Source organism: Strix aluco, chromosome 4 (genome assembly GCF_031877795.1).
Source record: "Strix aluco isolate bStrAlu1 chromosome 4, bStrAlu1.hap1, whole genome shotgun sequence".
NCBI classification, from domain to species: Eukaryota; Metazoa; Chordata; class Aves; order Strigiformes; family Strigidae; genus Strix; species Strix aluco.
The window spans coordinates 11,580,717-11,603,374 of NC_133934.1; the positions used below are offsets into that span (position 1 = coordinate 11,580,717).

The 22,658-nt window shown below is 47.7% G+C and overlaps 1 protein-coding gene and 1 long non-coding RNA gene across 2 annotated transcripts; one reads left to right on the forward strand and one right to left on the reverse strand.

The window, feature by feature from the left end:
• Nucleotides 1-6,755: 6,755 nt before the first annotated feature.
• On the reverse strand, nt 6,756-13,690 carry LOC141922213 (uncharacterized). The gene is made up of 3 exons (XR_012622909.1): nt 13,526-13,690; nt 7,566-7,689; nt 6,756-6,797 (listed from the first exon to the last, which is right to left on the reverse strand). It is a non-coding gene; the product is annotated as an uncharacterized LOC141922213 (long non-coding RNA).
• A 3,406-nt stretch (nt 13,691-17,096) lies between these two features.
• LOC141922596 (homeobox protein HMX1-like) lies at nt 17,097-20,340 on the forward strand. Its single transcript, XM_074822018.1, has 2 exons — nt 17,097-17,873; nt 19,645-20,340. The coding sequence occupies exons 1-2, from the start codon at nt 17,612-17,614 to the stop codon at nt 20,223-20,225; spliced, it is 843 nt and encodes a 280-aa protein (XP_074678119.1). The 5' UTR covers nt 17,097-17,611; the 3' UTR covers nt 20,226-20,340.
• The last annotated feature ends 2,318 nt before the right edge of the window (nt 20,341-22,658 follow it).

Sequence of the window (22,658 nt, forward strand, 5' to 3'; positions counted from 1 at the left end):
GGGGGGGGGGGGGGCTCTGCGGCCAGGAGGGGCAAAGCAGGGGCGAGGAATAACCCCTTTTCCTCCAGAGAAATGCGATGTCTGAAGAGCTACCTGTCTAGATTCTTTTTGCTTCCCGCCCCCCGCTAACACGAGCCTGGGGGGCCCGTCCAAGCACCTCCCGCCCCCCGCGGACGCCGGGACCCCGGGCCAGGCCTGCCCCGACGGCCTTTGCTGTTTTGCATTTGGTGATGGTTTCACTCTCTGGCGGTGTCCAACAAGTGCAGGCGTCCGAAGGCACGCTCAAACGGGCTGCCAGCCGCCGTGCAGAGGTTAACCGTAATTTTGATGAGAACTCTTAGATGAAATTACCTTCTTGCTGTAAAACTGCATGTACTGAAAATTGGCCAATCCGGCAGTTTTAGTACTGAAGAATTTTTCTTTCTCAAATAAAGACTAACGAAAACCTCAAATGTCACCACGTTGGTGGTCTACCTAACGATGCAAAGCGGGGAGAAGGTGTGTTTTCCCACCAGTGCGGCAAGACGCAGTCCCCACAGCTGAAGGGACCCCATGGATTCGGGGAAAACTTGCCGGAGGAGGCAAGGCTGGATGTGGAGACCCTCCCTAAAGTTAAGCATCATCCTTCTCTTTACAACGAGAGGGCAGGAAAGAGAAATTTCATCTTTTCTCCATTTATTACCTGGCAAACAAAGGACAGAAAGAGTTTTTTGTGTTTTTTAAAGGCTAAACATCTTAAGTAAAGAACTTAAAGTCGCTTTACAACCCGCCTTGCACAAAGACCATGTGTCGGCGATATGGCCTGTCTCCACCTCCCAATAGCTCCAGAAAACTGCATAGAAACTGGACACAGATCTGCTGTGCAGGTCTTTGCTCTTGGTCTGCCTATGGACTATAGAAAAAAAAAATAATTGAGGAATAAACAAACAGTGCAAATGACATTTCGTTAGGGAATAGAGCAGTAGGCGGTTATGATTACATTATAAAGCGTACTGAGTATTTCTCGTATCATTTTCTTGTGATATTAACATCACCAAGCCCAGATTTGTTTGGTTTACATATCAAACAAAAACAACTGCTAGAGCCTAATAACTCATGTATTTCTTTTGACTTAACTAGATTTTTGCTTACATACATTCAAGTCAAGTAGATAATGAAATACAATTGATCTGGAAATCTCTTTGTCTCTTTCAAGGTGAAAAAAACAGGGACTTGAAATATTCTGTTTGAACCTACTAATGAAAATAAAGTAGATCTTTCTATCGAGGAGACTGAAAAAAAAACCCACAAGAAATAATTGAAATAAACAGCATGAAAGGAGTATTATGGTGAAACTGTTTACAGAAAATTTAAGAGTCCATCTGAGGAATGTTTCGATCATACAAATATAAAGGGTGCAACTAGGAGGAGGCTGGTTGTCGCATTTTGAGTCGATAGCCTAATTTTGACACGTGTCAAGACACTTTAAAGACTTGAAAGTACCCAGGGAAAAAACAGGAGAAGAACCGCAATTTCAGCACAAGAAAAAGAGCATTCCTAAGGAGAGGAACGGCTCGGGCGTCGCTAGGTAGTTGATGGGTTTTAAAATGTGCCTGAAGATGGTGCTATTTAGATGGCAGAAGCAAGGTCCCGAGCAGCTGCAGTAAAGTGGTATTTTACAAAAAAAAATCTGCTCACCCAAAGTTGTGCAACAGCAGATTGCTCTAACAATGATTCAAAAATCTAAACAGTGGAGATGTACTGAGAAAAGGCTTAACAAGCAACTTAATTTTAGAATAATTTCGCTGTGATAAACCAATTTTTGGTAAGGTGAAATTTCAGTCCCCCAAAATCTATCAGCAGATCTCACTCCCCCACTTCAGCCTGGCTGAAGTCTTCCTGCTCACCCTCCTGACGCCCCACCCTGGGTACAGCCTTTTTCCACTCACATCTGTGCACCGAGCGCCCTAAGGAAAAGAGAAGTCAAAGGGAAATACGGCTGATTTTTATTCAACAGATGGTGAAGGAATTTAAAGTGGAATTTCCCACTATGTACAAGCTTTAATGTTATTAAGCTTGATTTTAATGTGAATGCAAAGTGATCTGCTATAGTTTATGACAGCGAATTCTTCTCTCTCGGTCAGACTGGGAACCAGATTTTCTTCTGATGGTTTTAATAAGGTAATTTTTAAAAGGGCATCAGGAACTGGACTAGTAGATTCAAAAAGAAATGCACTGGCATGTGTAAGACACTTCCCTGCAATTCACAGTAAATAATCTGAGGGGAAAGCTAGCTTTCTGGCAAAATACAGTTCTTGCAGAATTTATGTTTTCCCCTAAATTGCACAATGCTTTTTAACACCATATGCCAATCTGGGAATCTCAAGCGTAGTAATTAGCTTTGAGTTTTTGGAACATTTCATAAAGCCTGGATTAATCCCAACTGTATTATCTGGTGTCAGTTACTGTAAATTGGAGGCGCAGCATACCGAGTTACCAGCCAGTGAATTGTGCAATAATGACCATATGCCGTATGTTATTTTGCATCTTTCCTGTATATATATTCTACCTATAACCTGTGCTAGATCCAGTTAAGGGGAAAGCCATATTTGCTCCTGATGCAAAGCAAAGCATGCTGCATGTTGCAAAAAGTGGGTGTCTCCCAAACGGCAGGCTTTAAGTCAACCCCCTGCTGAGCCATTGTACTGAAATACATGTTGCTTTTTAGAACTTTAAATTTACTTCCTCCCAAGAAAAATATTATCCCAGCACTATCTAATGACCAGCCGTAGGATCTTAACAGCTTGTAGGGTCACAGTCTTGAGTTGACGTGCAACCTTGACATGGATTAAGGCATAGGAAATGCTTCCTACAGCCTGTTGCCATCTCCTGTGCTCCCTCACAGTCACCAGCTTTGGCTTTGCCTCTCCCCTCAAAGTCCCTGGTCTGTGCTGCCCTGTCTGAAGAAGTTCTCAGAGCTGGGCCAGCAGTATAGGTTTGCATAGGAGCATGTCTGTGCTGCTTATTTTCTTCTGGTAATTTCATTATCTTTCTTACTTTTGCCCCAGAACCAAGTTCAAGGTGGCCTTCTAAGTGTCACTAGAAGTACTGGAAATAGACAGCTAATGCAACTGAATTGCTCTATGATGGCTGTTTTCTTTCTTGATTCATAGCAGGAACATGAGCCCTCCTCACCCAGGGAGCTTCTGGCCACAGGGCTTAATCCAGTGGGCAGAATCAAATCCAGAGTGAATAGTTGCCTATGATTTGATGAATCACTGCTTTTCAGTGTGTCCTCTGAACAAAATACAGACATTAATGATGGCATTTTTCTCATTGTTTTTGCAGGTGGGAATCAGTTGCCAAAGCGATGTGTCTATTGTCACCTGAGCCATATAGCATTCAGGGGTCCTGCTCTGGCACCATGGGGGTCTCCCAGAGGTCCCGTGCATACTTGAAGTCCTATGCAAATATATTGATTGTCTTTGGGAATATCAAAGGGCACTAAGTAGTCACATTTAAGCAACCTCACTATATTCTGGACACATGTACCTCAGCTAGTCACCGTGGGCTCTTCTCGCAGTCGGTGGAGGGTAGTAGGCACTTTTAGGGCACAGTGCATCTGATAAATGTGTCCTGTGGAGGACAGACTGTGTGCTAGGTTCAGATGTTTTTGTGCAGTTTAGAGTGTCTAGGCTAGCTGTAAATAGCTAAATTACAGATGATTTCCTCTCCAAATAACCCAGGTTCTGTTCTTCTGCTTTGTGTAGCAATAAAAATGAAAGAGATGCCAGCGGACCCAAAACATCTGTGATTCTCATTCTCCAAAGGCCCCACAGATTCTGGTTGGGAGAGAGAAAAATAGCTTTTCCAAAGAAGTCACGAGAATGCTTCCCAAGAATGTGGTGATGTTTCCAAGCCATTAAAAGGGGAAAAAAAAGAAGAACCTAAGGAGGAACACAAACTCATTCTTTCAGCAGAACCTTATTGGTTGTCCATGGGGAATAGTTTGTTCTGTGTTGTGGTGGGGCTTCTTTTTTAGATCCAAGGTTAAGCACCCAGTAAGGCCAAGTCCCATATCAGAAAGATGGTGACCTAAATTAAGACAACAGTAAAAGAAAGAAACATGAGGCTCAGTTTTTAGGCAGTGATGCAACAAGGCAGGCTAAATATTTATTAGTTCAAGGTCAGAAGTTGTCTCAGGTAGGGTCAGAACTTGAACACCGAATTCCTCTGACTTTCCCAGTCAAATGACTTGTCTTCATCTTTGTACAGACATGTGGTTTTGGCAACGTACTGTGTAGGATTTTTTCAGCTAGATGTGAAATTTGAGGCAGGCTTTTTTACAAAATTCTGTAGGGTTTTTTTACTTTTTGTCTTTTTTCATTTTTCTTCTTTTTTCAATAGACAGAAAGACTGTGTGGCCCATGAAAAAATCAACACTTGGAAAAACTGTTCTTTGAGTTCAGTTATTAACTGCTAAATCATTTTTAAACCAGGTCTGCTTCCTATTTTTTCCATTTCCAAATATAAAATATGTCACTGTTTTGCCTTGTGTGTTAAGATGTTAGATCAATATCTGAATAATTAAATGCAGCAGGACAATGTACAGTTTAATTAGCCTTGAGGTTTTCAGAGTATTAGCTATTAAAACTAAATAGGAAAATTGGCTTGCTCTGAATCCTTTTATTTATAAATTACAACTTGGCAAAAGTACAGATCTAAGTTTATTATGCATTTGGATTACACAGTACAGAACTGCTAGGAAAAATCTTAATCCATTTAGACCACAGCAATCATTTTTTGTTTGAGATCGGTTACATGCACTATGCTCTCGCAACATCCGTGATCATCCCGATGGGCTCTGAAGTACCAGGACCGTTTTGAAGCCGTTTAACACCACGGACCTCACCTTTGACTAAACTTTTAGTGAGGGAAATGAGAAAAAGACAACCCTCGGTCCGGGTTTTTTTTTTTTTTGCAGAAGTCTGTGCTTGGTCAGGGGAGGGATTTGGCCTCGAGGTGGCACTGCGATAAGGCCCATTTGGTCTTCAGTTAAGCTGACAGTGAGGTAGCTTTCTGCCCTGGTATTTAAGCGATTAAACACATCTACACATCGGACCTATCTACACATCGTCAAGGTTGTTCTTCTACGTCACCTTATTTTCACCTATGTTTCGTTTACATTAATATTTGCATTTTCTTCCATGCAAGTAAATACAGGCACACATTTTGAAAGCAGATAAAACACCCTGATAGCGCAATCCAGCATAAGAAAACTAAAGGGAGAAAAAAAGTAAAAGAAATATTTTAATCTCTTTCAAAATAAGTGCAGAGCCATCAGACACTTTTTTTGTTGACTTTATTTACACAAGGAAAAGATGCAAAATGCTGATTCCTGCTAGCAAAAATATTTTCTCATTTACTGTTTCACAAGTGTGCTGTTTCATACCAAGGAAGTCTGGCTAAATGTGCACCTGGCAGAAACATCAGATAAGACTGCAGAATAGAAATAAGTCAAGCCCAGAACAAAGACCGTGTGGCCTATGGTCAAAGACCACTGTCTTGAAATAGGTCAGATCCAGACACTTAGAAAATTCCCAACTCAGGGAACGCACAGATTTCGGATTACTTTCCTCAGATCTCATTCAGATCCAAACTACTCTTGCTAAACAAAAGCCATATAAACTCACATGCCAACTAATAATTTCCCCAGATTCAGCCTGTGTGAAAGACAACTTTAGGATTTTTATACTTGTTTTCTTAAACATGCTGGTTATGGTAGAATTCTAAATAGTCTGTGCCCACATATCCTGCTTAATTTCTGATTATGTACAGATAATACCTTTAGGATTTATTAGTGTTTGCAAAATTGGTAGTAGTAATCTAATCTGGAATAGTAATCTGAATTTAAATTGGATCTAAAGAATCTATAGGTCTTCATTAGGTGTCAACAAGGCTCCCAAAGCTCTGTAAACAACACTGAGGGTTACTTAGGATCAACAGGATGCAAGTGCTGATTAAATCCCAATTAATCCTTCCCATGTCTCATGCAAACTGTAGATTTGGTCCTTATGGAAAGAAGTTCAGATTCCCCAGACTCAGGTTTCTGAAAGATAATCCACACTTAAATTTGTACCTCATAAGGCTAAGGTTTTGGGGGTTTTTTTGAACCAAATCTCAGTGGATTTCAGATTTTTTTAAACGGACCTTAGCAGATATATCAAAAAGGGAAAACCCCTATGTAGGAACACTGGGAATATCAGTACAGGACAGAAAGCAAGAACCAAACATCAGACAAAAAGATGCTTGCTGTTTCTGACTCAGAATAAAAGTCTCTTTTTAATCCACTGTTTATCCCAGAGGTGTCCACAAGACTTCACTGACCATCACAAAGTCCAAGGAAATATTTCATTGTCCGTTATTTTTTTTCTGAATTGAACGCAAGGTTAAGATACACATAACCAAACACAGTTAACTCAGAATAATAACATTGTTGTGCTTAATAAAACAATTAAAATTATGCTGGAAATGAAGAGCTCCAGATGAATCAATTGTTTTTTATCCCTGTGGACTAAAATAACAAGAAGTCTAAGCAAACACTGTGTTTTTTATCCTCAGCTGAACTTGAATTTGACTTCACTGTACCATGTAATAATCTGGCTACAGTCCCGCAAAACTTGCCATTTTATGTAAGGGAATGGTTGTCATGCACCTTTGTATGGCATAGTTTTGAGGCTATATGCATATATTTTTAAGGATAAGCAAAAGATGGAGTGATGAGTCAGGTCCTTAGTCTGCTTCTGTTGTTCTTCACACTAAAAGGCACAAATGGAGGAAGGGGAAAGGATTATTCCAGCTAGACAAGCTAGAAGCAGCCAGAAAATGAAGAAACAGAGGTAGGCTTCATTTCAACCAGCCTCAAACAGCTAAAAGTTAGGTGTTTGGTTTAATATCATCGTCCTCTACAGAGACTTTTGGCAGCACTTGCAGTAGTGTTCATCCCTACCAAGTAGGGGTGCACGGGGAGGGGAGATGGGTCACCTTCTGCAGGTGCCCCTCTTGCCCCTCCACACAGAAGTCGTCAAGATAAATCTATCAGACTGAACATCTAACTTCTGGCTGGCTCCTGCCCCAAGTGGGGATCATGGCGCTGTGGAAACATGTGACTGCTGCTGTGGACAGCCACCTTGTTTAACGCACATGTCCTCCATCCCCGCTGAACCCTGTGGAGACCTGGCAGTGTTTGGGCCTTTGGTCTGACAACCAAAAAGTACAGATAAGATCTCACTCACTCTGAATGTCCTGACTGTCAAATGTTCAGGAGACACGCAAAAGCAAAGACTACGCTCGGCATCTTAGAGAGCAATTGCAAGCAGATGGTGGACATGTTTCTCTCTTGCTAAATGTAAGAGGACAGCTTTTTAGGCCTGACCAAGCCTGGACGACCCATCGGGGCTGCTGAGGGGGTTGAAACCGCCTCACCCTAAGCAAGGAGCAAGGCAGGGTCAGGCGAGCTCTGCAAAAGGTGGAGACAGAGCACAAATTGTTTCAGCAGCTCTAAGATATACGACAGAGCATGTTACCTGCTGACAGCTCCAGAGCAGAGGGATGCAAAAAGACCCCGAGTTCCCGCTGCAGAGGGGTGCCAAAAGCTGGGAGTGTTGGCGTCGTTCCAGCTACTTCCCCTCTGTTTTTTTCCCTGCTGACCTGTGCAGGCAGTGAGACAGTAGATGTGAATGAGGGAATGCCTTCTTAGCTCATCTGGTTTACTTATTTGACAAGGTAGACATATTCCCTCCGTTTTCTGCATGAGGAGTCAGCTCTGTGAGGAAGTACCATTTCAGATCACCTGGAATAAGCTTACAAAATGTTCCTCTTGTGTACCTCAACAGAACTGTTGGTGTGAAGAAGAACAGTAGACATTTGTAAAAAAGCGACTCTGGGATACAAGGGATGTAAGTGTCAACCCCACCAACCCCAACTTGCTAAATGTTGTTCTCCTTTACTGCCTGGAAGCCCTATTCAAGCACAAGCCTTGTTTGCTTATTTATTAAGTACATATGTTTTATGGAGTCTGTGATCTGCAGAAAACATTCCAGAATTTGGACCCAAGGGCAAAATCCTTTTTTCCAATCTGCACTGCCGATCTTTATGCTGATATTTTGCTCTTCCTAAGGGATTTCCGTGCAGTGAGGGAAAGAGAAATATCAGAGCTCAAATCCACCAGGTGTATCTGAAAGGAAAAACCTGCTTTGCTGTCCTCCTCATTGCCTCTCTCAACAAAAGGAGAAACACAAAAATGAAAATGCAAAAGAAAAGATGACGGCCAATACCACTAATACTTAATAAACTGACTGTTTTGAACTAAACCTGATGGCTTTTTGCAATAAGATGTCAGTTCCATCAGCGTTAGCAGTACTTCATGGCTTTTTGCAATAAGATGTCAGTTCCATCAGCGTTAGCAGTACTTCATAGCTCAACAAAAGAATGGAGATACTTCTCTCACACTCAACTTAGGAATTTTCTGTGAGAAAGAGCAACATTTTGGAAAAGGCTTCCTTTCCACCTTTCTACTCTTTAGATGTGTGTGATCTTGGATCACCCCTCTAGTTTCTTTTCCTTTTTTTTTCACCAAGTGTAGTCATTTCCAATAAGGTTCATGAAGGGTTTCTGCTTTTGAAGGTCCCAAATGGCTTAAATCACTCCTAGCACAAATGCACTCTCTATTGTGGAAACTGAAACCTGCCACACCATAAGGTGATCTGTATATTAGAACCAGATATCCCTTCACGTCTGCATTTCCAAGCAGCTATGTGGTATGTTTTGAGTTAGCCTACTTTTTAGAGTGGCTCATCAGATAGAGATATAACTATAAATACCGCTAAAGGGCCGGTGTTTGCCAGGCTTTTGCAAGGATGCTGGCTGGGGAGAGAAGGACGTGTAGGCAAGAGGTACTCCCCTTTGCAAAACACATATCACCCTCCCAAACTACCATAACTGCACACCATGGTGACAGGTCACCTTTTCTTCCTACTATCTGAGGAAACTGCTGTCCCTTGCCAGATGAATGATGGGGTTTTGGGTGCTTCAGGTTGGATCCATGCTGGCCTCATCCTCTAGTCCTATATGCTTGGCTCTGCAGACTACATGATCTTCCACTCCAAAACAGGGTGGTCTGATACCTACCGGGAGCAATCCATGGACTTTATTATCCTATAAATGCCCCAACATGGTCTGGAAGGGGACTGATAAGCCAAAATCTGCCAGGGAGTAAGTTTACAGTGAAGACTATGAACAGGCATTTGCCTAAGCCTGTGCCATGATCCTTTTGACTTGCCTATACACACCCAGACAAGAAGGCCAAGTCATATGAAGCATTTGAGCAGGATAAGGGAAGACTAAGTCAGCCATGACTTGAAGCAGAGAGGCCACACCATTATAGTATGCTCATTAAAGAGAGCAGTCCCATCTCCAACCGAGTGCCTTCCCCTTACAAAATTCAGTTAATTGCATCTTCTCTGTAGAGCTGCCCTTCACCCATCTGCAGCATGGTGTGTATTGTCATGAAGTGGCAAGAAAGCCTCCCCAAGACCAGACAGTTGGAAGGAGATACGCAAAGTGATTCATCTGACTTTTCTTATATGACAGTTACCCCCTGAATATGCGGACAATATTAGCTAGATATGCTTTGTCTTTAAGAGGAGCACGGGATGAAAAGGTTAGACTTAGAAATCTCCACTTAGTTTGATTAATTCTCCCCAGTGGATATGGGAGGAGAACTTTGCCTTAGAGAATGAGATAAAAGGGACATTGGCACCTCTTCCTACTTAGTTGGTAGGACATAGCCCTGTGATGCACAACAAAGGTGCACTTTCATCTCTCCTTGCCCATCTCCCCAGTACTGTCTCCATTGAAATCAAGACTTTAGCTTCTTCTGGGTAAGATGTGGATTTACAAAGTGTGATATGGAAATTTTCCTGCAGCAAGTCCACTTATCACTCTAACTTCAGATAACTGCAGTACAGATTTTATTATTCATAGCCAGAGGCCTGTGTAAATTTCTGGGTTGACTTCTCATGTCCTCACAAGGGCAGAATGTGGGCTGCGGTGTTCAGGTTTCATAAGGAATTACTGTGGGAACTGGCTCGCACCATCCTAACACAACTCAAGGAGTTTGTGAAGTCAAAGGGGAATCTTATGAGAAGGAGCTGATATGGTTGGGTTTCCTGCCGAGCCCCACTGAGATGCCGGGGAAGATAGCACATCTCAGTGCTGCTTGCCGAGAGAAAGCAAACAGAGCTTTACCACTGAGTTCACTCAGTGTTTGACCCAGCCTTCCTACTGCTTCAGGCTTTTCTAGGACTAATCAGACTTGATAACAAAATAATTCAGAACAAGAAAGTGAATGCATTTGGGGTTTCCATGGATTTACATTAGGATCTGAGTTCATTACAATATTAATTTTGACTAGGTCCAGTCCTTTCTCAAGGCATTTCAACACTACTTTCATGCTATGTGAAAATGTAATTTTTGTATACCATAATAAACATATTCGCATGTATGTAACTGTATATATCTCCAGATATGTATCTCCACATATGCTGGAGCATTGCAAAACCATTTCTAATACATTACAGAACCATTTGAAAGTTACATTCATCCCCAGATTTTAATGACTCACATAAACTCTAACTACGCATTGATTTCTATAAAGATTATTTCTGAACTCACTCAAAAATTCATGGGTTTAAATTTGTATATATATCATTGGTGGTAGAGGGGATTTTTTGGGAAATCTGTATGCCTCACTCAAATATGATTTGCAAAAGTATCATTTTTACATGACAATGAAAAATACTTTCCTTGATCTAATGGCAGCTTTAAAGCTTGCTATGTTGTCCTCTGTTATGATAAATGAATTACAGGTCAGTGGAAAGGTGATGTTTTCTGTCTTCTATCTATGCAGAGCTCACTTGCTTCTTATTAATATAACTCACAAATACAGGTGGTTTTTTAAAATAATAAAGCTCCATGTAATTTTCACAAGTTTTCCTGAGCCCTTCCCTTAGAGTACACACAATTTGAGTCATTTTACTATCAAAGTGAAAAAGCTAGTATAATTTTTATCCCAATGTTAATGTTATTTGGGGGTAGCTTTGATCCATGCATCAATTTTCCTTTTACACAACTGTAAAAATACAAAGGATGTTTTGTACTGTAAGTTCTTAATACTTTCTTTGATTGAATTTGGCTCTGTCCTGGAATTAATCTAAAACTCCTGAGTCAATCAGATTTAAGAAGGTATGAGTTTTTACTAAATTTACTAAGTTCCAACTTGTTTTGAAGATTGATCTAAGAATCCAATATAACAACACATGGAGAAGTTCATTACAGTCCTTGACAATGGCTTAATGCACCACTGAAATCATTCAAGATTGCATGAGGGAAGGAGAACACCACTGCAATGAAATTCTATTTCAGAATCCTCAAGTTCTGGCAGAAAATCTTCAGATTCAAACTGTAAGTACATACAAACTAGAGATAGTCTACCTTGTTAGTTAAAAATAGTTTGATTTTCTTATCTTCTATAACACAAAAATAAAATGTTAAATGTTATTTCAAAATTTAAATAGTTATATTCTATTGTGACAGTGCATTTTTTCCCCCTAGATCTTTTGTTTTAGGCAAAATAAATAGTTGTGTGCAATGTTTCATTTCAGGAGACCTTCATTTTTTGAGGGAAAATAATTCCAAAAGTCTTATGGATAATAAGTTAATGTTCAATAGCTTTGAAAAGTCACTCTTTTTTTACTGTGTCTCTGTATTTTCCAACTTGATTGTTAACAGAACAAAATATCCATGGTTAAGTCTGGTAAGGATCTCTTTCCATAATGCTCTTTTGTCTGTATAACAATAATAAAAGCTTTATTGGCACCTATTTCACATGACCTCCATAATTCTCCTGTGGCTGACCCTAACCAGTACCACTAAAATCATGCATTCTCTCACTGTACATACAAAAAAAAAAAAAAAAGAAAAAGAAAAAAAAAAGTTAAAATTTTGTCAGGAAGTCAATACCAAAGACTTTTCTGGAAAAGTCACTTTACAACAGGACTGTATTATAATTGCTAGCTCATTTCTGTAGGGACTACCTTTTTTTAAAAGATGTCATATAATTTGCTGATGATCCATTTTCTCTCCCCATCTCCAGTCAGACAATAAATATTTCCGAAAGGGCTCTGGAATTTTAATACATGGCGATAGATATTCCCCAAAATCATTCTCAAAGTGTTTTCTTCGTTAATATATTCACATACCCAAGGATATTCCCCAGTTTGATAATTTATCATGGGTTAAAATACCCCTCACTTAGCAAAGAAATAGCACTTAAGCGATGGTATTCATGCTCCCAGTTGTGTGACATTTATAACGAGGAATAAATAGGCATCACAGACAGTCAGGACGTGCTACGGGCTGGAAGTTTCCTTCCAAAGCATTTAGTGACTATCTGTGAATAATGAACACATTCATGGGAACCAGCATGGGTTGTGCAGCGTCCTTGAAAGGGGAAAAGTTCTCTGCCAACATCACTGACGGTGAACAGTTCAGTAGGGTTGGGTTTATAAAGATAATTTACTGAAAAATCCCTCCCCAGAATTATCAGTTTCTCTTTTTTCCCATCTTCGGGGAGCCCTTAAAATTTACTGCAAATTCAGAAAGGAATTCCACACAGTGTTGCTACTTAAGTGTTATTTAACCCACATTTGAAGGGTTTTAGAATTTTCTACCTGCAGAAAAAAAAAAAAATAAAAATAAAAGGGGTGGGGTGGGGTGTCTACTGCCGTGTTGTCCTTGTCCTTTGCGGGTTCCCTGCCCGAAAGGCCACCCAAAAGGGGGTATCCCCGTGAGATGCGCACAAGACCCTCACCCAGGCGGGGGGGGGGGGGCTCGGGCTGGCTCGGACACCCCTCTGAAACTCTCCCTCCTTTGTCCCAGCAAGGCCCAAAGGGATGTCACCTCCCTCCCCCGGGTCCTGCTCCGCATCCGCGACTTTTTGACGGTGGCGGAGCCGGAGCAGAGACCTGGTGAACTCCATGCAGGGATGGGAGGTGCCCCGACGGGAGAGGTTTGGGCGGCTCCCCCGGGAGCTGAGCAATTTCCCCAGCACTCCCTGGGAGGAGGACGAGGAAGAGGGAGATGTTATACTGAGGTTTAGAGGCAGTACAACCATCTTCTGGTTGATCTTTTATTTTATGGTGGTTGGTTTTCTTTTTTAAGTAGACACCCAAACCATCCCACCACCACCTCTGCTCCTCTAAAGGAGCGTTGGACCCGAAAAACAAACGCTTGTTCCGAGTGTCTGCTTTTGCGTTTTGGTGGCTCCCGACTGTTTACTGAAGATGAGAATATGGTCTTTATTTGCTTTATTTTTATAGCTAAACCGAGTCTGGCTGAAAAACTAATTTTATTTATAAGTATATAACTATATATATCTATCTCAATATATCAACCAGAGGTAGATGTTGCCCAAGAATTTCCTTACCCTCAGCGCTGCCGTTGTGATCTGTCGGGAGGGCGATAGGAACTGAGCGATCTGTTCAGCGCCACTTTTTTGGCATGGAGAACGAGAGACGGCTCCCCTTGCCAGGAGCCGGCTCTGCCCGCAGATCTGGGGGTTAAACGCCTCCTGCAAAGGTCCGGGCTCCAAACGTCCCGCGGGCCCTGAGCAGCACACAGGAGCAGAGGTTAGGTAGCGAGAGCTAAAGCCTGTCTTTCATTTCATTTCATTTCATTTCATTTCATTTCATTTCATTTCATTTCATTTCATTTCATTTCATTTCATTTCATTTCTATTTTACGACACATCGAGGCAGTGCTGGGGCAGGGGGGAGCAAGGGGAGACATCAAACACCGTCGGGGTAATTGCATTCACATTGCAGGCAGGCCCGCTTGCAGCCTGTACGGGAGGCGTCAGGGCAGCGGCGGGACAGCCTGGCCCGGCATCCCCGTGGCTCACTGGAGGCCCTTGTCACACTCGCAAACACGGTTTCGGCCCCAAATGTAGCCCTCCGGCTGTTGATTCCCTGCGGAGCCCGGCCCCAAATCCCCGCTCCTCCCTGCCCCCTGAGTGGCAGCCGGCCGCGCTTTGCACCCACGTCGAGTAAACCCTGTCAAAGGCTCAGGAGTCGTCGGAGGTGGGGACGGCGGGGACAGCCCACGGGCATCCCACGCCGGTGATGAGCACGGACTGGGAGCCAGGACGGCTCAGCGGGAGGGACCCCACCGGCAGCGGCGCCAGGGCCGCAGGCCACAGCACCTCCCGGCGCTGCCCCGGATCTGGAGGTCTCCAAAGCGTCGGAGAAAAACAGTGTCCCTGGGAAAGAAATAGAGACAGAGATGGAAAAAAATAGGGGCCCACACCTGTAGTCTAAAGCCGGTCTCACAGCTGCGCCTGCCGAAAACACGGGGAAATCCCTTCTGACCCGGAGGCGGGCAGGCAGGAGCTTGCTGCCCAGGGAAAGCCTCTCCGCTCAGCAGCCTGTAAAAAAATAAAGGTTTACAAAGACATGGCTCTGGGAGAGAAGGCGGTGGGGGAAGGAGAGGTTCTGCCTCGCCGCGGCCACCCTGAGCCCCTCCGGAGACGGCCCGGGAGCCGCGCCGACACGGCCCTTGTCCGACGGGAGGGCTAGCCCGGGGTGATGGCAGTGCCCTCGGCACAAGGGGAACCCCCTCCCCGCGTTACCCCCGGGGCAAATGACACCGAAAGGTGCTAGGGCAGGGGCCCAGGATGTCTTTCTGACATTAAATTACGAAAATACCGTCACTGTCTGCTTATTCTGCTCCCGACACGGAGTCCTGCAGGGAGACATCCAGTAAACACACGCCCTTTTTCTCCTCTTCATCATAACAGGCACAAAGAGTATTAAGCGTTAGCAGTCATGTCACTATAGCAATATAAAAGCTTAAAGAAATACCCTATACACACGGACATGTACGTACAAGTGTATTTGCAGGTATAGAATTACACTCATCCTGATTTTGTGTTTCAGGAATATGTCTGAGTATACACGCCTCTTCACAAACACAGTTCAGCATTACTGCACACCAAACAGTTATACGTTGTGTTGAAGAAATATGGGGGGAAAAAAGCAAGAATAAATTTACTCTTATTGATTTTATTATACTATTTCTAAGTGGAAAGCAAATAATATTCCATGAGTTGCATGACCACACTGTAGGAACACTTTATAAAATATGGGTAGGGTATATACGCATATCGTTTGTACATTGTATATGAAATGTATAGAAGTAACCAGGGTCCGCATTTTTCTCTTTATTCCGGAAAGCATACATGTATTTTCTGAGTCTGCCAGTCAAACAGAGCTGATAGTTTATGGATGCTTAAGACATACTGGTCAAACTCATATTTGCTACCCAGCAACACGCACCAAGATGCGCAGATGATAAAAGCAATGTTCGTTACCATCACTCCCGTGCAACAAGTGACAAATGGCCCTTTCGCCCGGTTTACAATTCACCAGATCGCTCCTCGGTCTCTGCCCAGGTAAGACCGACAGCCGAACATGCCCCTGCACATTCCTGCTTTTCCAGAGTCCATTTCAGAGCTCTGGCAGTTTGCATCTTTCTGGAGTCTTTGGAACTGGAATTTTTCCTTTATTTTCCTTTCTTTTTTTTTTTTTGCTTTCTTTAATAGGCCCTGACCTCAGAGGTCCCCACCGCCACCCCGGGAAAGGGAGCGGGACCGCTTCGTGCCGGGGAGGCCGGCTCCGCACCCGGCTGCACCCCGGCCCCGCCGGACGGACACTCCCGTCGGGCAGAACCGGGGCCTCCGTTCCAAAGCGGGCGGGGGGGCGGGGCTTGGGAAAGGGGGTGCTTGTCCAGGAGCACCGTAAAGGGGAATAAACAGGGATATCCCGGCAGAGGAGGCAGAGCAGAGCAGGAGGAGAGAGCTGACCCGCAGGTGAACATGGGAGGGGCACCCCTGTACTCACCCAAACCTCCACGGGTCTCCGACGGGCACTCTGGATGGATTCGTCCCTCTACAGCCCTGGTCCGCCTGGTCCCAAGGGAAAAGGCAGAGGATAACTCTCCTGCGCCGGAGCCCTCCAGCGAGGGGGAGTTTTTGGGGTTGCTGGAGGTCCCTGTCCCGAGGCGGGTGGATCCAGCAGGCTCAGCAAAAGGGGACAGGCGGAGGGTGGCTCTACGCCTTTCCATGAAGTGGACTTACAACAGGAATAATAACAAAAAAGCCGGGCTGCGGAGGGGGAACGCCAGGAGCCATGGGCTGGGGGCTGGAGCGGGCAGCGCATCGCCGCTGCCTCCCTGCCCGGGGCGGTGGGAGAGGGGGCGGCGTGGAGGGGCCCCTCTTCCATGGGCGTGGGCTGGCCGTCTTCCCAAACAAACTATACAGGCATAGCACACATCTATAAATAAAAAGGCGTATATATGTATATGCACATACATATAGGAAAAGGTTAAATGACACCAACCGGGCCTCCGGAGACCCTGTAGACGAGGGTCCCCCGCCCTCCCGTGCCGGCTGCCCTCCCCTCCACCGGCGGCACAGTCCGCGGCCGCGGACACTGCCCGCTCACGGGGGCAGGTGTCCCTCCGCGGCCCCTCCCGGTTCAAGTGCCCCAACCCGGGGGCTCCGGGCGACGGGCCACCTCACCGCTCCGCCGGCAGCCTGCGGCGGTGGCTGCCGGGCCGGCGGGGCCGGTGCAGGCTCTCCGGGCGGCGGAGGGCGCATCTCCTCCGTCCATCGCCGCCGCCGCAGACATGAAAGCGCTCGGCGGGGGACGGGAGGGGGGGGTGATTATTATTAATGATATTAATATAACTGCGATGTCCGCGGCGCGGATTGGCTGGCCGGGCTGCCCGCTGAGCCCGCTGCAGCCAATGGGAGGCCCGGGACGTGGAGCGGCCAAGCCCCCCACGGCTGCTGCCCGTGTGCCGGGGCCGGCCCCGCCGCTCCCCCCGCGCCGGGATTTGCTCCCTAATTGACCTAAATAAGGAGCTCGTGAGTGGCAGCCCTGGGGCGGCGCGCGCGCGCACGCACACGCACACGCACCCGCACCGCACGCGCACACACACACACACACACACACACACACACACACACGCACACACACACACACACACGCGCGCACGCACACACACACGCACACACACGCCCAGGCACCGGCAGCGCCCGGCCCCGCCGCGCTCCGCGCCCTGCGCTTCCCCTGCGGAAATCCCATCTGCCGCGGCGCTCCTCCCCTCGCAGGATTCCCCCTCTCGTGTCCGGCGTTTAACTCGCATGACATTTTTATTTCGTTATTATCGTTTTCGCGCAGGATCTGGCGCCTCCGATGGGTTGTCGGGTTGCGTTTTTTTTTTTTTCCTTCCCCGTTCCCTTCTCCTCCTCCCCCTCCCCCCTCCCCTCCTAGCTTGCAGGAAATGATGGCAAACCGCGATCTGAAATGATTACTCCGGAAAAAAACCCTTTTATACCAGGAGAGCATCCACGGGGCTAGGCACAGGCAGGAGGCGGCCGCGGGGCAGCGGGGAGCCGAGCAGCCAGCCGCCGGCGGAGCCGGGACCCCCCCTCCCGCAGTTCTCTCCGACGATGCCGGACGAAGCCACGGAAAACGCCGGCTCCACCTCCGCCCGCGTCTCGTCCTTCTTCATCGAGGACCTGCTGGGCACCGAGGGCACGGCGGGCGGCGGGGCGCGGCGGGCGGCGGCGGGCGGCGGGGGCCGCGGGGGGCCGCGCTGCGGGCCGCGGTCCCCGCTGCGCCTCGGCGCCCCGGGCTGCCCCCTCCGCGACGCCGCCGTCGGCTGGTACCGCCGAGCGCACGCCGCTTTCCTGGGCTGCGCCAGCCCCGACAGTAAGTCGCCTTTCCCTACCCTTAATCGCCGCGCTCGGCTGGGGCTGGGGGCCGGGGGGGGGGGGTGTCTCTGCTCCCCGCCGGGGGGGGTCCGGTCCCGCCGCGGCCCCTGAGGGATGCGCGGAGGGAGATGCTGCGCGGAGTGCCCCCCCAGCCCTCGCCCTGCCTCCCCGTTTTCGGCCGCCCAGGGCCAAGCTCCGGAAACGCTCACGGTGTGTCGGGCACCTGGAGCCTCCGCCCCGCCGCCCAAAACGTTAACAGGGGTTGTTTGCTTGCTCGGGGACCTTTTTTTTCCCTTTCCCTTCCACCCCCACCTCGCCCCCAATCCCTTTTTTCTTTCTTCTCTTTCTCTAAGAGGGAAGCCTGGCTGGGTTTTTTGACGCCCTGGCAAGGCTGGCAGCTGGGCGCCCCGACCCCAGCAGCGCCGCGGGGGGGTTGGAAAGCCGGGGGAGCAGCGGGGCTCGGGCCCCGGCGGCCCGGCCGCCCCTTCCCGCGGAGCCGGCCCCGCTGCCCGCCCTGCGCAGCGCAGCGCGGCTCGAGCAGGCAGCGGCCTGTGCCTGCGGGGAGCCCGCTGGAAAGGGCGCAGGAGGAAGAGCCTGGGTTCAGGGGCAGAAATTAACATCTGAAAAAGTTTATGGGCTGCGATCAGTGGTTATTTTTATCCTGATAGAAAAAATATTGTCCCTCGGCGCATCTCTGTGATCCTATGCGAGCCTGCAGAGTTCTCACGATTGCTCAGAAAGGAAAAGACGCGTGATTTGTAATCCAAATAGTTTCTTTTTACAGTGATGGATTTATTAACATTTTTAATTTCTCTCGAAAGTGCATCTAGAAACAAAAAACTACTCTAGAAACAATTGCTTTTCTCTCTCTTTTTTTTTTTTTTTTTTCTTTTTTCCCCCCCTCTCTGTTCTGTAAAGAGTAGGAAACAATTTTTTTTCCCCTTTAAAATTGCAAATGGAAAGCACAATGTGGGAAACTCCACGGAGACATGCTGGGAGACAATATCCCGATATTAGAGTAGCTGACCCGATACTTCTGGGTTACCGAGTTCAGAATAACGTGAAGGGAAAATATTTCTTTCTTACCTCCCTTTATATACACAATGCACTACTATACTTACCCCTCTTACACACAGCAATATACTTACGTACTTGTAAGTATATATGTATACATATGCGTGTAAATATATTTGTGTATACACGTGTGTAAATATATACGTGTGTGTGTCTAAATAAGAGTTCGCATGTATTCGTATGTGTACATACATAGATAAAAAGCATACGCATGCGTGTGTGTATACATATACGCATACACTGTATTTATGTGTACAAAAGCTACACCTAGCAGTAGATGTATGTTATATATGTGTGCGTTTAGGTACGCGCGTGCACCTCGGCGTGCGTACACATACGCCCACGTACGAGTATGTACACAGATGAGTATAGATGTATACACATGAGATGTAATTTCTGCGCTTCTCTGTGAGTGTGCTTGAGCGCCTGGGTATTCCTCACAAGTGTTTGGGAGTTTAGCACAAGAGACAGAGCAGCGGCGGGAACCTTTGCCCGTGCTCCCGCCCGTCGGGCACCCTCGGCGCCCCGGCCGCGCTCCCTCCGCGGCCGCGCTCCCTCCGCAGCAGCGCCGTTTGCTCTCCCGCTGAGCGGGGCGAGGGGCCGGCGCTCTCCCGGGTCAGCGGGCGGCTGGGCGATGCCCCCTCTCCCCCCCGCTCCCCGGACCCCACCTCCCAGCCCTCTGCCTCTCTCCGCAGCCAGCGACCGGGACTCGCCCGAGCTGCCCGAGGAGCCGGCGGAGCGGGCGGGCAGCGGCGGGCGGGCGGCGGCGAGGGGCCCGCCGGGCGGGCGGCCGGGGCCGGGCGGCCGTGAGGAGGAGGAGGAGCAGGAGCGCGGCGAGGAGCCGGGAGAGCCGGAGCAACGCGCCGCCGGCCGCAAGAAGAAGACGCGCACGGTGTTCAGCCGCAGCCAGGTCTTCCAGCTGGAGTCCACCTTCGACGTGAAGCGCTACCTGAGCAGCTCGGAGCGGGCCGGGCTGGCCGCCTCGCTGCACCTCACCGAGACGCAGGTGAAGATCTGGTTCCAGAACCGCCGCAACAAGTGGAAGCGGCAGCTGGCGGCCGACCTGGAGGCGGCCAACCTCTCCCACGCGGCCCAAAGGATAGTGCGGGTCCCCATTTTGTACCACGAGAACTCGCCGGCGAGCGCCTTGGGCTTCACCCTGCCCCACATGTCGCCCCCCTTGGTGGGCTTCTCCAGCGGCGTCAGCTACCCCCTGGGCACCTTCCCCGCCGCCTCCCTCCCCTTCCTACGGTCGCAGATGACAGGACTCGTCTGAGCGCCCACCTGTGCCAGGACCGCGGCCCCCTCGCCCCTTCCCCCGGCTTCCAGCTCCACCCCCCTTTCTCCCCGGACTTTTTATTTCCAACTTACACGTTTTTCGATTTTCTGCTTTTTGACTTCTTTTTTTTTTTTTTTTTTTTTTTTTTTTTTTTTTTAAACGTGCAATAAACTTACTTTTGGGGTTAACTCGGAGCGACGCGCAGCAGCCGGAGGGAACCGAAAGGACTGCGAGGACCCCAGCCATGAGCCGGGAGAGGGTCGGCGGGGCTCCTTCCGCCGCGCATCCAAAGAAAATGCAGCTCCGTGGCAGCGGCAAAGCCCCCACCGCCGCCTCGGCCTCGGGGTGACACAGACCGGCGTTTTCCGGGGGTCAGCAGCCCCCAGACCCTTCCTCTCCCCTTTCCCCCCCCTCCCCCGCAGAGCTGCCCAGCGTGAGACGAATGTACGGAACTGCCGGGGCCCCACCGCCCCCCCGCCCCACGGACGGCGAAGCCTGGGGGCCCCCGCCACGGCCAAGGGACCTTGTCTGGGTCCTCCGCTGCCCCGGGCCAGGGCTCCTGCCGGGGAAACCTTTCCTTTTCCCGGCTGCTCTCCGTGCAGAGCGGGGGACCCTGCGGATCCCCGCCTCCAGCAGGTTCTCCAGGGCCCTTTGTTTTAGCCACTTAATTCGTACAGATTCCTCTCCTCCCCCCCTCTGTTGTTACTCTCATTTTCATGCGATCGATACCGAAGCATGTGCTGATGCCCCCTGGTCCTTCTCGATGAAGGGTTTTGATTTGAAACAACTCGAAGGCAAATTGTTGGAATGAATTCCCCCGAAGTCCGAGCTGTGAGGATCTGGTTTCTTTGTTTTCGTTTTATTTCCCTGACAAACTATCGGCTAAAATGCACGGTTAAATATATACATATATAGTTCAAGATACTGTATTTTACCAGTGGGTTTGCCACTTATTTCGGTTGCCTGAGGAGGCTGAGGAAAGCGCACCTCGGCTTATCCATCTTTTAAGGGATCCGTTTGTGTAATCGATTAATAGTTCGCACTGGCAATTAAAAAGGAAGGAAGGAAAAATAATCAGATGGGGATAGACTGGGGAGCTGTATGGCTAGTTATGCAAGCTAACCTGTAATGTAATATTATATGAAGTATTATGCATGCCAAGCTATTTTTTCCCTTTAATAACTGTTTTGTTTCCCCCTCTCTACCCACTGCTAAAATGGATATCGGGTCCATCATTGTTTCTAAAGGTTTGGATTTCTTTTTCGGAATATTACGTGGGAAATGACCTTATAAAACTCAGCTTTGGTGGAAGGTCAAGCTTTGATCGTACGTTTTAGGGCATAATCAGATGTAATTGAACGACCAGCTCGGAGCACTCGGTGTCCCCGCAGGGAAAGCCGGGTCCTGGATCTACTGGGGTATGTGCATGCGGACCTGTCTCCAGTGAAGGAAGAGCCGTCTAATTCTTACCATTTCCTACGCTTTGCATTATATTTGGAGCAATCTCACGGTTTCTTGTTATGAAATCGGTCGGCGAGATGCGGGGGAGCTCCAGCTTTGATACGAAACCTGAGAAGAAGGGTCAGGGGTGGATTATAACCTCTCCACCGCTTTTTTTTTTTTTTTTTTTTCTTTTTCCGCTTTGGCCTGAAACACGGCTCTGGGCATCAGCCTGCACGGTTGAAGTGAGGACGCTGAAAGCCTCAAAGCCACTCGAGAATGAAATAAATATATATATATATATATATTTCGGGTTCCTGAGAAAAGTCCTCACTTTCCGGGATGTTCGTTTCGACTTGAGCCCCGTTTCGGGAAGCTGTTTTGTTTTGTGGGATTTTTTTTTTTCAACTGCTCTGAAATCCCTCGTCTCACTCCGGGAGATCTTCGCCAGCTGTTTTCTTTGCATATCCGTCAAACACCCGAATTTGGGGCGAAAACGTCTAAAGCCTGGTCCCCGAGCAGTGTAAGGAGGACTGGGAGGCGGCGGGGCTGGGGGTGCCGGTGCCCCGGACGGGACCCGCCGGCCGCGGGGGGAGCGGCTGGGGTGGACTTCAGCCTTTTCATGCGCAGAGGAGGTGACTTGGGGCGATGTTTCTTCCTCGGGGCGCAACCACTTGATTTGATACCGTTCAGAGCCTGGCTACCCCTGGGAGAAAGCGGCCAGACCGTTTCCCCCGTCATACCCAGCTCCCCAGCTCTCCCAGTGCTACCTACTGGAGTAAAATCCTGACTCACTGCAGTCATATCAGAGTAGATTGTAATCCAACGAGAAACTTAACACGCCTGCCACTCTCCACATGCCTTTTCTTTGGAGTAACATATGAGATTATTATACTTCTGATTCTACTAAATATTCTTTTCTTGAAGTTGAGGAACTGGCAGGGCTAAATGATCAATCGGATTTTTAAAATGTGTTTTGACATTAGTTTG